Source organism: Cetorhinus maximus, chromosome 23, assembly GCF_964194155.1.
Source record: "Cetorhinus maximus chromosome 23, sCetMax3.hap1.1, whole genome shotgun sequence".
NCBI classification, from domain to species: domain Eukaryota; kingdom Metazoa; phylum Chordata; class Chondrichthyes; order Lamniformes; family Cetorhinidae; genus Cetorhinus; species Cetorhinus maximus.
In genome coordinates, this window is record NC_135901.1 from 8107218 (window position 1) to 8122150 (window position 14933).

The 14933-nt window shown below is 47.2% G+C and overlaps 2 protein-coding genes and 1 gene segment (V, D, J or C); 2 read left to right on the top strand and 1 right to left on the bottom strand.

Annotated features, from left to right (window-relative positions):
* LOC144698197 (uncharacterized) overlaps positions 1-14933 on the top strand; it is a 510286-nt gene that overhangs the window by 469724 nt on the left and 25629 nt on the right. The window lies entirely within an intron of this gene.
* LOC144698216 (uncharacterized) overlaps positions 1-14933 on the bottom strand; it is a 500519-nt gene that overhangs the window by 430987 nt on the left and 54599 nt on the right. The window lies entirely within an intron of this gene.
* LOC144697771 (Ig heavy chain C region-like) lies at positions 1336-9748 on the top strand. The segment is given in 5 exon segments: positions 1336-1501; positions 6826-7125; positions 7527-7655; positions 8275-8583; positions 9300-9748. Coding segments are annotated over 5 exon segments (1296 nt in total).

The following is a 14933-nucleotide window of genomic DNA, read 5'->3' on the forward strand; positions in this document are numbered from 1 at the left end:
TCATTCTCCCTCTCACACACAAACTCTCTTTAACACGCACACACCCTGCCTCTCACACATTGCCTCACTCTTTCACACACACTCACACAGACACTCACATTCTCTCAGACACATACACTCTCTCAACTACACACACTCTCACACACGTGCACGCTATCTCTCACACACACATGCACTCTTTCTTACACATGCACTCTCACACACTCATTCTCTCTCTCTTCTCACACACACACACACAAGCACAAGCCCTCTCTTTTACGTACACCCTCTCTCCCACACACATTCACACTCTCACACATGCACACACTCTCCATTCTCTCTCTCACTCACACACAGACACATAACACTCTCTGACACACACACACCTTCATTCTCTCTCTCACGCACACACAGAAACACAAACACATTCTCTCTCTCACACACACTGTTTCTCTCACACATGCACTCTCTCTCTCTCTCACACACACCACACTCTCACACACACACACACTCTCTCTCTGACACACACACTGGCTCTCTCTCACACACTCTCACACACTTTTCTACATATCACTCACACCCCTACACCCTCTCTCTCACACACACACACAGTTGCTCTCTCCCTCTCACAAACACAGTAGCTCTCTCTCACACACATTTCTCTGTCAGACACTCTCACACTTATACTCCCTATGACACACACATAAAAACACACTCTCCCTCTCACACACACTCTCTCTCTCTCATTCTCTCTCTCTCTCACACACACACACACACTCTTTCTCTCCCACACACACATTCTCTATTTCACATACTCTCACACGTATACACCCTATCTCACTCACACACACACACACACTGTCTGTCTCTTTCTCTGTCTCTCTCTCTCAAAAACACATACACTTCCACTCTCTCTTTCTCACGCACACACACACATTCTCACACACAAAAGTGGGTTGAAAATACGAACTGTAGAATTAAAATCCGTGAAGCTGCAGGCATGTTTATTGTTCCATTTCTGAGGACCTGTTGTGTAAAATGAAATTACACAGGTGACATGACTATATATGTGGAGAATTTCCAAGTGTTGAACCAAACACAAAGAAACAAGGAAAAGTGAGGGATGTGGCGGAGACCACGGCCGCCTGGATCCACAATACTGGTGCACACTTGGTGCAAGATGCCTGCACGGCCAATCCTGGTTTTGCTGTAACTGTCTCCTCCAGCCCCCTCAGTCTGCCTATTCGCGCACTGACACGGGTTTCTCAAAGAAAGGCATCGGCATTAAAGCAGCTGGCCAGCGATCTACACTGCTGCCTGACTTTACACAGCCGGTGTTACTGAAAGCTGATCAATATGCAGAATCGGGACAGGATCGATGGACAGGAAGAGGAGGAGGTGGAGGTGGTGGAGCCGAATGGAGGAGCCCCCAGCTTGGCTGTGGACAACAGGCAACGGAAAGCTGAGCTGGAGCGGAAAATCATCCAGAGAAACATCGCCTTGATGAGCCTGCAGCACCTGGGCACCCTCACTACCCACAATCACTCACCCTCACTCACCCTCACTCAATCTCACTCCCTCCCTCACCTGCCCTCCCTCACCCGCCCTCGCTCATCCACCCTCGCTCACCCGCCCTCACTCACTCACCCTCACTCACTCACCTTCACTCACCCTCATTGACTCACCATCAATTACTCACTAACCTTCACTCACTCACCCTCACTTACCCTCACTCACTCATCACTCACTCACGCACCCTCACCCTCATTCACTCATCATCAATTACTCACTCACCCTCACTCACTCACCCTCACTCGCTCACTCTCAGTCACTCACTCGCTCTCACTCACCCTTACCCACCCAGCCTCATTCAAACTCACTCACCCACCCACACTCACTGACCCTCACTCACCCACCCTCACTCACCCTCACTCGGGGGTACTCACTCACCCTCATTCACTCACCACCAATTATACACTCACCCTCACTCACTCACCTTCATCACTCACCCTCACTCACTCAACCTCACTCGCCCATCCTTACTCATCCACCCTCACTGATCCTCAAACTCACTCACCCACCCATCCTCACTCATCTACCTTCACTCACACTAAATAACCCATCCACCCACCCTCACACACCCACTCACCCACACTCACATCCCCACCCTCACATAAGTACCAACCCTCACTCACCTACCCTCATTCAATCACCTACCCTCATTCACTCATCCACCCTCACTCACCCACATTCAGACACCCACCCACGCTCACTCACCACTCACCCTCACTCACTCCTTCACTCACCCACGCAACCTCACTCACCCAGCCACCTACCCTCACTCTGTCACTCAGCCACCCTCACTTTGTCAATCATGCACACGCTCACTCACAAGATCACTTATCATAAATCGGTGTGTGGGAGGGCGGGAACAACGGGGAAGAGAGACCTGGAAGCGAGGCCTGAGGCCTAGCAGATCCGGAAAGTGGAGCATGGCCCAAGGGTGCGACGAGCGTCAGTGCAAATGGCAGAGAAGCGGGGTTAAAGCGCAGAGAGCCTGGGGGAAAGGGCAGGGAGGCGGGGGGAAGGGAAGAGAGTCGGGGAAAAGGGCAGTGATCCAGCAGAAGGTACATAGAGATGAGGCAAAGGTCAGCGAGCCGGGGAACGGGCATAGATCCGGGGGAGTAAGTGCAGAGAGCTGGGGGAGAAAGGGCAGAGAGGCGGGAGGGGGAAAGGACAGAGGGGGGTGGGGGAAGGGGCAGAGAGGGAGAAGGGGGCAAGGGCAGAGAGGGGGCAGGGGACAAGGGCAGAGAGATGGAGGGGGGAAAGGGCGGAGAGGCAGAGGGGGAAAGGGCAGAGAGGTGGGAGGGGGAAAGGGCAGAGAGGCGGGAGGGGGAAAGGGCAGAGAGGCGGGAGGGGGAAAGGGCAGAGAGGCCGAGAGGGAAAAGGGCAGAGAGGCGGGAGGGGGAAAGGGCAGAGAGGCGGGAGGGGGAAAAGGGCAGAGAGGCTGGAGGGGGAAAGGGCAGAGAGGCCGAGAGGGAAAAGGGCTGAGAGGCGGGAGGGGGAAAGGGCTGAGAGGCGGAGGGGGAAAGGGCAGAGAGGCGGGAGGGCGACAGGGCAGAGAAGCGGGGTGGTGGAAGGGCAGAGAGGCGGAGGGGGAAAGGGCAGAGAGGCGGGAGGGGGAAAGGGCAGAGAGGCGGGAGGGGGAAAGGGCAGAGAGGCGGGAGGGGGAAAGGGCAGAGAGGCGGGAGAGGGAAAGGGCAGAGCAGCGGGGAGGTTCAGGGCAGAGAAGCGAGGGGCGGGGGAAGGGCAGAGAGATAGCCCGTGGAGTAAATGCAAAGTGCTGGGGGAGAAAGGTCAGCGAGCCGGGGGAAAGGTCACAGAGTCAGGCGAAAGTGCAGAGGGCCTTGGAGTAAGTTCAGAGAGCTGGGGGAGAAAGGGCAGAGAGTCGGGAGGGGGGAAAGGGCAGAGAGGCGGAGGGGGGGAAGGGCAGAGAGGCGGAGGGGGGAAAGGGCAGAGAGTCAGAGGGGGGAAAGGGCAGAGAGGCGGGTGGGGGAAAAGGCAGAGAGGCGGGAGGGGGAAAGGGCAGAGAGGCGGGAGGGGTAAAGGGCAGAGAGGCGGGAGGGGGAAAGGGCAGAGAGGCAGGGGGGGAAAGGGCAGAGAGGCGGGAGAGGGAAAGGGCAGAGAGGCGGGAGAGGGAAAGGGCAGAAAGGCGGGAGGGGGAAAGGGCAGAGAGGCGGAGGGGAAAGGGCAGAGAGGCGGTAGGGGGAAAGGGCAGAGAGGCGGGAGAGGGAAAGGGCAGAGAGGCGGGAGAGGGAAAGGGCAGAGAGGTGGGAGGGGGAAAGGGCAGAGAGGCGGGAGGGGGAAAGGGCAGAGAGGCGGAGGGGGAAAGGGCAGAGAGGCGGAGGGGGAAAGGGCAGAGAAGCGGGGTGGGGGAAGGGAAGAGAGGCAGGAGGGGGAAAGGGCAGAGAGGAGGGGGGGAAGGATAGAGAGCCGGGCGAAAGTGCAGACAATCTTGGATCAAGTGCAGAGAGCTGGGGGAGAAAGGGCACAGAGGCAGAAGGGGGGATGGGCAGAGAAGCGGGGGCAAAGGGCAGAGAGGCGGGAGGGGCAAAGGGCTGAGAGGCGGGGGGAAAGGGCAGAAGGGAGGGGGGAGGGGGCAGAGAGGAGGGAGGGTAAAGGGCAGAGTGGCAGGGTTGGAGCGCGCAGAGAGGCCGGGGGGAAGTGCAGAGAGGCGGGCTATAGCAGGGAGAACCGGGTGAAAGCAGTTGCGAGCCGAGGCCCCAGGCGCCCTGGGCCCCACTCTCTCTATCTCTCTCTCTCTCTCTCTCTCCCTCATTGTGTCTCCTCCTCCTGAAATCCTTTCTATTCCCGGGGAAAGGCGCTAAGTGCCTGGGATAGAAGGGAGACAATGTCTCTGTGCGCTTCTCCCCGGCTCCCTGCGCCTTTCTCCAGCGGGTGTTCGCTGCCCCTCCAATCACAACCTGTTTGTCTCCCACTTTTACTGCTGATAGGCCCATTAGTCAGCCTATCAGCCGCTAACGGGATGGAAGGCCCGCCTGTGATTGGAGGAGCAGCTCCTTGCAGATATCTTCAACTCCACTTACCCGCCTTACCAGCATTTTGAACAACGGCTCCAAGGTCCATAAAGAGGGGCTTCGGGGGCCACAATCCAGCCACGGGACACGGATGGGACAAGCCCGTAGTAAAGGAAAATAAGGAAATGGGCAGAGAAGTTGCACAAATATTTTGGCCTTAACGAGGTGGTTGCTAAAATAGCGGAGGCATTGGTTTTAATTTTCCAAAATTCCCTAGATTCTGGAAAGGTCTCATCAGATTGGAAAATAGAGAATGAGGCTTTTATATTAATTAAAGGAGGGAAAGGGAAAGCAACAAACTACAGGCCAATGAGCTTAACATCTGTCAGAACAAAAATGCTGGAATCTATTGTTATGGAGTCTATCACGGGTCACTCAGAAAATCCAAATGCAATTATGTGGATCCATCATGGTTTTGTGAAAGGGAAATCATGTTTAGCTTATTTATTTGAGGCCTTTCGAGGAAGCAAAAAGGAACATGAATAAAGGAGAACCTGTGGATGTGCTGTGCTTGCGCTCCCAGAAGGCATTTGACAAAGTGGCACATCAAAGGTTACTACACAAAATATTGGTGTCGGCTGTAACAGTTCAGCAAGGGTAGAAGTTTGGTTAGCTAACAGGAAACAGAGAGTTGGGATAAGTTGTTTATTTTAGGTTGGCAAGATGTGACAAGTGAAGTGCCATAGGGATCAATGATGCAGCCTCAACTATTTAAAATTTATATCAATGACTGAACGAAAGGACTGAATGAATTTGCTAAATTTGCTGATAACACAAAGATAGATTGGAACGTTAATGGTGAAGAGGGGATAAAGGTCAGCAAAGGGACATAGATAGGTTAAGTGAGTGGGCAAAAAAATTAAGATGCCGTAAAATGTGGAAAAATATAAACTTGTCCACTTTGGATTGAAGAATACAAAATCAGCATATTATTGAAAGGGAGAGAGATTGCAGAACCCTGAGGTACAGAGGAATGTGGATCCCTTGGTGCATGAATCACAAAAAGTTATAACACAGGAACAGCAAGTGATGAGGAAGGCAAAGGGAGCTTTGTCATTTATTACAAAGGGAATAGAATATAAAAATAAGAATGTTTTGCTACAGTTTAACAGGGCGTTGATGAGACCCCGTCTGAATTACTGTGTCCAGATTTGGTCTCATTTAAGAAAGGATATAAAAGCATTAGAAGCTCTTCAGAGAATGTTCATATAAATGATACTGAGAGGTGTTGTCGGTTATCTCATGAGGAAAGTTTGGAAAGGCTGGGCCTGTATCCATTGGAGTTTAGAATAATGAGAGCTGATTTTATTGAAACATATAAGATCCTGAGGGAAATTCACAGGGTGGATGCTGAAAGGATGTTTCCCCTTGTGAGAGAGACTAACGATAGGGAACACGGTTTAAAAATAAGAGGTCTCTCATTTCAGACGGAAATGAAGACATTTTATTTCTCTCTCAAAGGTCGTGAAACTTTGGAACTCTCTTGCCCAGAGAGCGATGGAGGAGGAGTCATTAATATTTCCAGGCAGAGGTAGAGAGATTCTTCATTGACAAGGGAGTCAAAGGTTAGCGGAGAATAGGTGGGAATGTGGAGTTAACGCCACAATCAGATCAGCTATGATCGGAGTGATTGGTGGAGGAGACTCGAGAGGCCGAATGGCCTACTCCCGCTACTAATCCGCATGTTCATATGTACATACGATTGGAAAATGTTGTACTTACTGTAACTGCTATTCAGTTTAGAGTTCTGTGGTCATTATATAGGTACCATTACAAAGGTACTTTCGAAGGGTCGTTGCTATTCTTTGTTTTGGGGGGACGTGGAGAGGGGAGGGGGCATCAGCCAATTTGAACAGATCCAATTTCCAAACTGCAATGATATGAATGACGAGACAATTTCTCTATCACCAAGTGCTGTTGATTGAGAAATAAATGGTGGCGAAATAATGGGGGAAATCCTCTGCTCTTCCATTTTAATCCACTGAAAGGTACGTCATTCAGATGACATCAAAATGTTCTATTTTAGTCATGGGATAGAGGCGGGAAAAGAGGTGTGGGTTTCTAAAGAGGGAACCGACAGATGAGGATCACCAAATGATGGAAATAATAAATGATCAAATGTGGATGTGGGTTTTAGTTGGAATATATTAGGATATGTTTAGAGTTATAGTCAAATTTTGAGTTGTTTGGTTACTTAATGATCACAAATCACAGAGTCTAAATTTTTCAATCGGCCATTCTTTCCCAGCGACACCGTCTTCGCCCACTCTCTACAGCCTGGTCTCCTCCTGTCAGCAACACAACCCCGAAGGCTCCGTCACCTACGGCTGTTTGGCCATGGACTACTCCCCAGAAATCACCAGCCTGACCTGGAAGAAAGATGGGCAGCAGATCACCACTGGATTTAAGACTTACCCGTCAGTGAGAAACCAGAAGGGAACCTTCACCCTGAGCAGCCAGTTAACCATCACCGAGTCAGAGGGAGAATGCAGCAAAATCAAGTGTGAGGTTCGACACAGCGGTTCAGACAAGAGCATTGGAATGCAATGTAAGTGTTGGGGAACCTGTGAGAAACAGAAAGGCTGTGATTAACCTGTATAGGGCCTTGGTTATAACACATTTATAGTGCTCTGCATAGATTTGATCCCTGCAAATTCTAGGGTTAGTGTCTATTAACGGAAAAGAACCTATTAAAATATAGGAATTAATTGTGTCTGTTATCAATTTCTTCTCCCAGAAATGTTTAACCTGTGTTTCTTGAATGTCCTCCTGACATCGTCCCTCCAACTATTCTCCTCACCGTGAGTTCCCGGGAAGAAATCACAACCAACAAATTTGCCACCGCCGTCTGTTCAATCATCGATTTCCGACCAAATCCAATCACCGTGAAGTGGCTGAACAATGGACAACCCATGGATTCAGGAATTGTCACCTCTCCCGCCTTTGAAGTGAACGGGAACTTCTCGGCGACCAGTCGGCTGAAAGTCTCCGCTGGGGAATGGTTCAGCGACGCGGTCTATACCTGTCAGGTCACTCACCAAGGGGTCACCCAAAGTCGAAACGCCACCAAGTGTGAGGGTAAGAAATACAAACCGAGGAAGCAATAGATCATTCTGCTCTCCGATGTTACTCAAATCAGGAATTTATTGGAGTTAGTAGACGGAACAACTTCTAATTTACTATCATGTAGTTATTGTTTAATTCCGATGTAATGGCTGCATTCGGATTGTTCACCATTCAGGATTTTATCACGTGACGTCTCGACATTGACGTCACAGAGTGAGTGAGGTGGACTTGACATTAGCTTTACCCTGAGTCAGCTGATCATATTTGGAGAGGCAGAAGGTGTCTGGAACCCTTCACTGGTAACAGCTTCGGGAGAGAGTGTTGGAAAGTGCATCCACCCTATTTATAAAACGGCTTTCAGTACTGCATTCCAGGGCCCAGGAATGGTATATTTGTATTGGGACTGGGACAACATAGATTCACGAGAATGTTTCCGGGGGTGAAGGACTTAAATTATGAGAACGATTTACAAAGGCCAAGCTGGTTTTCCATTGTGTAAAGAAAATTAAAGACGATATTTAGAGGTTGATATGTCCAAGGTGATTTATTCTCCTTCAGGGAGTGAAGGCTGAATACTGCTGTCCTGATTCTGAATGTGAAACTTTGGTTGATTTTCATTTCTGTCTCACAGGTGATTCCCACTGCAACGATCCCACAATTACTCTACTGCCACCGCCAATAGAACAGGTCTTACTGGAGGCGACCGTGACCTTAACCTGCATCGTTTCTAATGCTCCTTATGGAGTCCTCGTGTCCTGGAAACAAGAGAAGAAGCCTTTGAAATCAGAGATCGCCGTCCAACCGGGAGAGGATCCCGACAGTGTGGTCAGCAACGTAAACATCTCGACACAAGCCTGGCTGAGTGGGGCTGAGTTCTACTGCGTGGTGAGCCATCAGGATCTGCCGACTCCTTTAAGAAGTTCCATCCACAAGGAACCAGGTAAGCGGTGAGATTGAAGCAATAAGTAGTTCAATGTGTCTATTTCCAGTGTAAGTGTAAGAATCAATATTTACTATTCAGTGTATTTATGGTCTACTCTGATTAGCAATTTCGCCAACTAAACGCTCTGGGCCTGTGGACTTTCAGGGGGAAATTGATAAGTAGATGAATGAACAATGAACTGAAGGCTGTGCCATTGGGTTTAGATGAAGCAAGATGGGAGGAGCCTGGTGCGAAGCTGAAACACCAACACAGACCAGTTGGGCCGAATGGCCTGTTTCTGTGCTGTAAACTTTGAGAAACTTTCTCGTCCAACCCCATAAGTTCTCAGGGAAAAGGATTGTATCCACCTCTGCCCCGAGCTGGAAAACCGGACAGATCCCAAAGATTTTTATTTATTAATTCATGGCATGTGGGCGTCGCTGGCTGGGCCAGCGTTTATTGCCCACCCCTAATTGCCCTTGACAAGGTGGTGTTGAGCTGCCTTCTTGAACCGCTGCAGTCCATGTGATGTAGATACACCCACAGTGCTGTTAGGGAGGGAGTTCCAGGATTTTGATTCAGCTATAGTGAAGGATCGGTGATATATTTCCAAGAAGTGGATAATGAAAGCCCTTAATATTCATCACAAAACACGTTTCTCTCACATCTAACCAGCGGTTTCATTGTCTACGAAATTATCCAGTTTATTGACATTTATTGTACATTTTCTGCAGCTAAAGACCTGCGGGAACCGTCCGTGTCTGTCCTCCTGCCCTCGGCAGAAGATGTCTCCGCTCAGAGATTCGTCTCCCTCAGCTGCTTAGTGAGAGGTTTCTCACCCCGAGAGATCTTCGTCAAGTGGACCGTCAATGACAAGCCGGTGAATCCCGGGAACTACAAGAACACCGAGGTGGTGGCGGAGAACGGCAATAGCTCCTTCTTCATGTACAGCCTGTTATCCATTGCAGCGGAGGAGTGGGCCAGCGGCGCTTCTTACTCCTGTGTGGTGGGACATGAAGCGATCCCCTTGAAGATCATCAACAGAACGGTTGATAAATCCAGCGGTAAACCGAGTTTTGTGAACATTTCCCTTGCACTGATGGACACCGTTAATTCATGTCAATGAGAATCTCTCAGTTACATTTCAAACTTCAATAAAAAATAATAAAGTCCTTTTCTCCAATCGTGATTTAAATGCACAGTCATTTAATCAATGTTGTTTTCCACTTTTGCTAATGTTAGAGCTGTTTAGTTAAAATCGGATATTTACAGGGCTCACACCCTAGACTTGTACACCCAGTGCTCCCAGATCAGATACACCCTGGGTTAGAGACAGAATAAAGCTCATTCATTACGGGATTCTGCAAAATAACATCACCAACTCTCCTCCCACTGAGGAGAAATCTGACCATTCCCATTTCCAACAAACAAACACAGCACATTTAGATCTCGGTGTTCCTGCTTCTCTTATTATCCATCCCTTTAAAATAGATGTCAGCTTTAAGCTGCTGCACCACACCCACTGGGAACTGAAGTGGTGTCGCACAGAAACATGTCCCAATAATCCCCCATCAGGGAGAGGGGGAAGAGAAATTGTTAGCCCACTGCACCTCCTCTTCCCCAACAGAGAGAGGTGGAAGGGAAGTTGTTAACCCACTGTACCCCGACTTCGCTAAAAGAGAGTTGGAGGGGAATTTTTTAACCCACTGTACCCCACTTCCCCAACAGAGGGAGGAGAAGGGAAATTGTTAACCCGCTTTACCCCCACTTCCCCAACAGAGAGAGCGGAAGGGGACATTGTTAACCCACTGCACCTCCACTTCCACAACAGCGGGTGGGGGGGAATTGTTTAGCCACTGTACCCCACTTTCCCAACAGAGAGTGGGGAAGGGAAATTGTTAACCCGCTGTACCTCCACTTCCCCAACAGAGAAAACTGAAAGGAAAATTTTAAGCCAATTTTACCTCCACTTGCTAAACAAAAAGACGAGGAAGGTCATTGGTTAACCCGATGTGTCTCCACCTTCTCATCAGAGAGAACCGAAAGGGAAATTGCTTAGACAACCAGACAGAGCAAAACTATTAGCTCACTGGACCCTCACTCACCGAGCAGTGAATCTGGAAGGGAATGGGTCTCTACTCAGTTACCAACAGTCCAAGTCGGCTTCCAGCTTACTGGCCACAGATTTTAAACTCCCATCATGCTTAGGATGTTGTAAAAACATATATTTATGCAACATAATTTGAAGATGTTTTAACACTCTTGTTCCTGTTAAGATTATGCTAAGATTGATTTCCCATAATCCGAATCTAAACTGGTGATTGACTCCTCCCTGGGTTGTTCAAGGTGCTGTCCCTGAATTTTATGAGACAGATGGTTGATTGTTTGCATTCGTTCACCTGATATCACCTTGCATCTCACAGAAAACACGTTTTTCACAGAACATTGAAAATATTCACCAAAACTTTCACCATCAAGGTCAGACTCGATCATTGGTACTGGTGAAATTCGGAAAAATAGTAAAAATACACACAGCTGACAAAAATGGACAGACACAAACACGCGTACACACACACAAATGCACAGACACACAGACACAAACACACACAGGTACAGGCAGACACATTTACACCCACACATGCGCAGTCACACAAACACAGGCAGACACACATAGACAAATACAGACACACGTGCACACACACGTGCACACACGTGTGCACAATCACAAACACATGGGTGCAGATGCACAAACATACACAGACACACACGTACATAAAATCACACACATAAGCAAATACACACGCACACAATCACACACATGCAGAAATACACACACAGACACACTCGCTCACACACATACCCACAAACAGATAAAACCAGACAAGCAGACTCATACAAGGACACAAAGCACAAATGTAACTTTTAGCATATGCATTATCACACGTTCACAATGACATAAATACAGACATAACACTATCGTACACATTAAAACAAATGCATGGACACACATTAACACATGCACACATATGAGCAGGCGACACCCAGACACAAAAACACAGAGGAACAGACTAACACATTCACAGACACACATGTAGACACAAACATGAATATACTCATACACACTAGAAAACAAAAAACAAACGTTAGTACATATGAAAACATAAACACACGTTGATACATAGTTCTAAATATCGATCAACACACAAATGCACATATTAAAAACTCTCTCTCTCTCGCTGTGTTACACCCACACACACATACACACACAGATGCTGTGACACAGACATTAATATGCTGACATATACGTGGAACACAAAAAGAAACATTAACACTCATATTAGCAGGCACACATTAAACAGGTAAACACACATTAACACAGATAGTAATAAGTAAATATGGAAATCAAAACATAAACACACACAATAACACACTCATACATCCACATTGGCAGAAAAACAAAATATACGTTAAGACGCAGACACAAAAATACACAAATCAGCACACATTGGCACATGAACACACATATTAACACATATGCACACCTATGGACACACAAACAAACAGTAATGCAAAGTGCGACATACTCATGCAGACACACACAAAAGCTAAAGCACAACACAAACGCCAGGCGATTGAAGAAAGTATAATTCAAATGTACTTTTTAAAGGGCATATCTTCTGGCGATTGTCTCTATTACCCAATAAACACACTGAAAATATGCTCTTACTGAGAAACTGATTTAAGTTAATGACGCACCAAACATTCCCATCACAAATAAACAAACAAGATGGGAAATCGCATCCGAGATTTTAAAAAGCAACGTTCACAGTTTCCAAATAAGTTGCTCAGTGAATCTCTCCCGATACCCATCATAATATTCTCCAATAATAGATCGTATGAAATTGTTCGAAAATGAACTGATACTGGAGAAATGTTGCCATATTTTCCGACACGGACTGTACAAAGATTGCAAAGGAAGAACAACTTTGGAGATAGTTACAGAAATGGGTTACTGAGTGTCACGAACTTAATAGTAGATATACATTGAACATTGAATACATTAATAACTTAGGAAAGAGTAAAGGAAATGTTTAAAAAATGATATCCTAGATGAATAAACAATCTTAATTATATCTCCTCGGCTATATCCCTGTAGATTCCACAGATCGCATCTGGACTGAAGACTCTGAGGATGATAACGGCAATATCTGGACAACCGCTTCTACATTCATCATCCTGTTCTTCCTGAGCATTTTCTACAGCGCTGCCGTCACTCTGGCGAAGGTGAGAAGATTCAATCCATTCACACTTCAAACTGACAGGAGCGGTTTGAAAAATCTCTCAATGTTTCATTGATTAAAACTCTAACTAGATCATAAACATCTGCTTCATTATTTCATTCTCTTTTACAGATCAAGTGACCGGTTGAATTTTGGACACCGTAGATTTTCCTCAGCTCTTTATTGAGATCTCTGTATTCCGAATTTAAAATATGTCCTCTCGTTGACTCTAAAAATGAAATACCTTCAGTTTATGTTTCCGAATTTGTAACGGAGACAATCTTGGACGATATTTCCGTTTCTCTGTTTCAAATGTGCGAGATAATTATGATTGCATTGCAATAGCAGCATATAATTTCCCAGTAGTTTGAATTCCCTGTGTAAATAAGTAACTTTTCTCTTTCTTCATTCACAATTATTCCCTTCCCTTTATATTGAGCTCCTGTTTTCTCTTTCTGGTCTCTGTTACAGTTGTACACACAGTTGGCAGCTCAGAGCGAATGTGCTCTGTTCTCAATGTGACTCACAGTCATTATATTCACTTCAGTTAACTTTAAAATAAACTTCCCTGTAAAATGTTCTCTGAAATTGTTAATAAATCATGAATGTGAAACGAACTGACTTTGCTGAACTCCTTTCTCCAAGGCCCATCGACACCGCTCCATTTTCCCTATTACACTGTTTTCCCCCCTTTCCCAGGCAGGTATTTTTAACCAGTCCTGTCTGGGATGTGAAACAGAAACAGCAAATGCTGGAAAAACTCAGCAGGTCTCACAGCATATGTGGAGACAAAAAACAGAGTTAATGTTTCGAGTCCTTCTGACTCTTCTTCAGAACCCAAAGTCCTTCAGTGAAAGAGTCACCGCGCTACCCAGCGACCCATTGGTGTTACTACAGCTTTACCTCTGCCTTTTTATGGCAAACCCCAAAGCAGAATGATTGCACAGCGAGGAGAACCTCGGTGATTTCACTCATACTCAGGCCTGTCACAGTCACATGTCAGGTAATAGTAAACAGTAGGGGTCTGCTTCATCAGATGCCCATACAGGACAGCATATGGAGGACTAAAGTTTCCTTTACACTGTCCCATTAAACACTCACAGTGTCCGTGTAGCAGGGGTTAGATAGGGAGTAAAAGATTTTTTTTCTCTTTATCCTTTCATGAGATGTGGGTGTCGCTGGCAAGGCCACCCAGAACAGCCCGGCTTCCGAGGCCAATTCAGAGGGCAGTTAGGTCACATTGCTGTGGACCTGGAATCACATAACAAAAACAGAATTACCTGGAAAAACTCAGCAGGTCTGGCAGCATCGGTGGAGAAGAAAAGAGTTGACGTTTCGAGTCCACATGACCCTTCAACAGAACTGAGTGTAGTTAGGAGAGGGGTGAAATATAAGCTGGTTTAAGGTGGGGGGCGGGGGGAGAGAAGTTGAGGGTGGGGTGGTTGTAGGGACAAGCAAGCAGTGATAGGAGCAGATAATCAAAAGATGTTACAGACAAAAGGATCAAAGAGGTGTTGAAGGTGGTGATATTATCTAAGAAAAGTGCTAATTAAGAATGGATGGCAGGACACTCAAGGTACAGCTCTAGTGGGGGTGGGGTGGAAAGGCTGACAAGGTCTTAGTTGTAGATTTAAAAATAATGGAAATAGGTGGGAAAAGAAAAATCTATATAAATTATTGAAAAAAACAAAAGGGAGGGGGAAGAAACGGGCTGGGGATGGGGGGAGGGGATTTTAAGATCTAAAGTTGTTGAACTCAATATTCAGCCCGGAAGGCTGTAAAGTGCCTAGTCGGAAGATGAGGTGCTGTTCCTCCAGTTTGCGTTGGGCTTCACTGGAACAATGCAGAAAGCCAAGGACCGACATGTGGGCAAGAGAGCAGGGTGTAGTGTTAAAATGGCAAGCGACAGGGAGGTTTGGGTCTTTCTTGCGGACAGACCGCAGGTGTTCTGCAAAGCGGTCGCCCAGTTTGCGTTTGGTCTCTCCAATGTAGCGGAGACCGCATTGGGGGCAACGAATGCCGTAGACTAAGTTGGGGGAAATGCAAGTGAAATGCTGCTTTGCTTGATGTCGGCCAGGCCGGATAAAG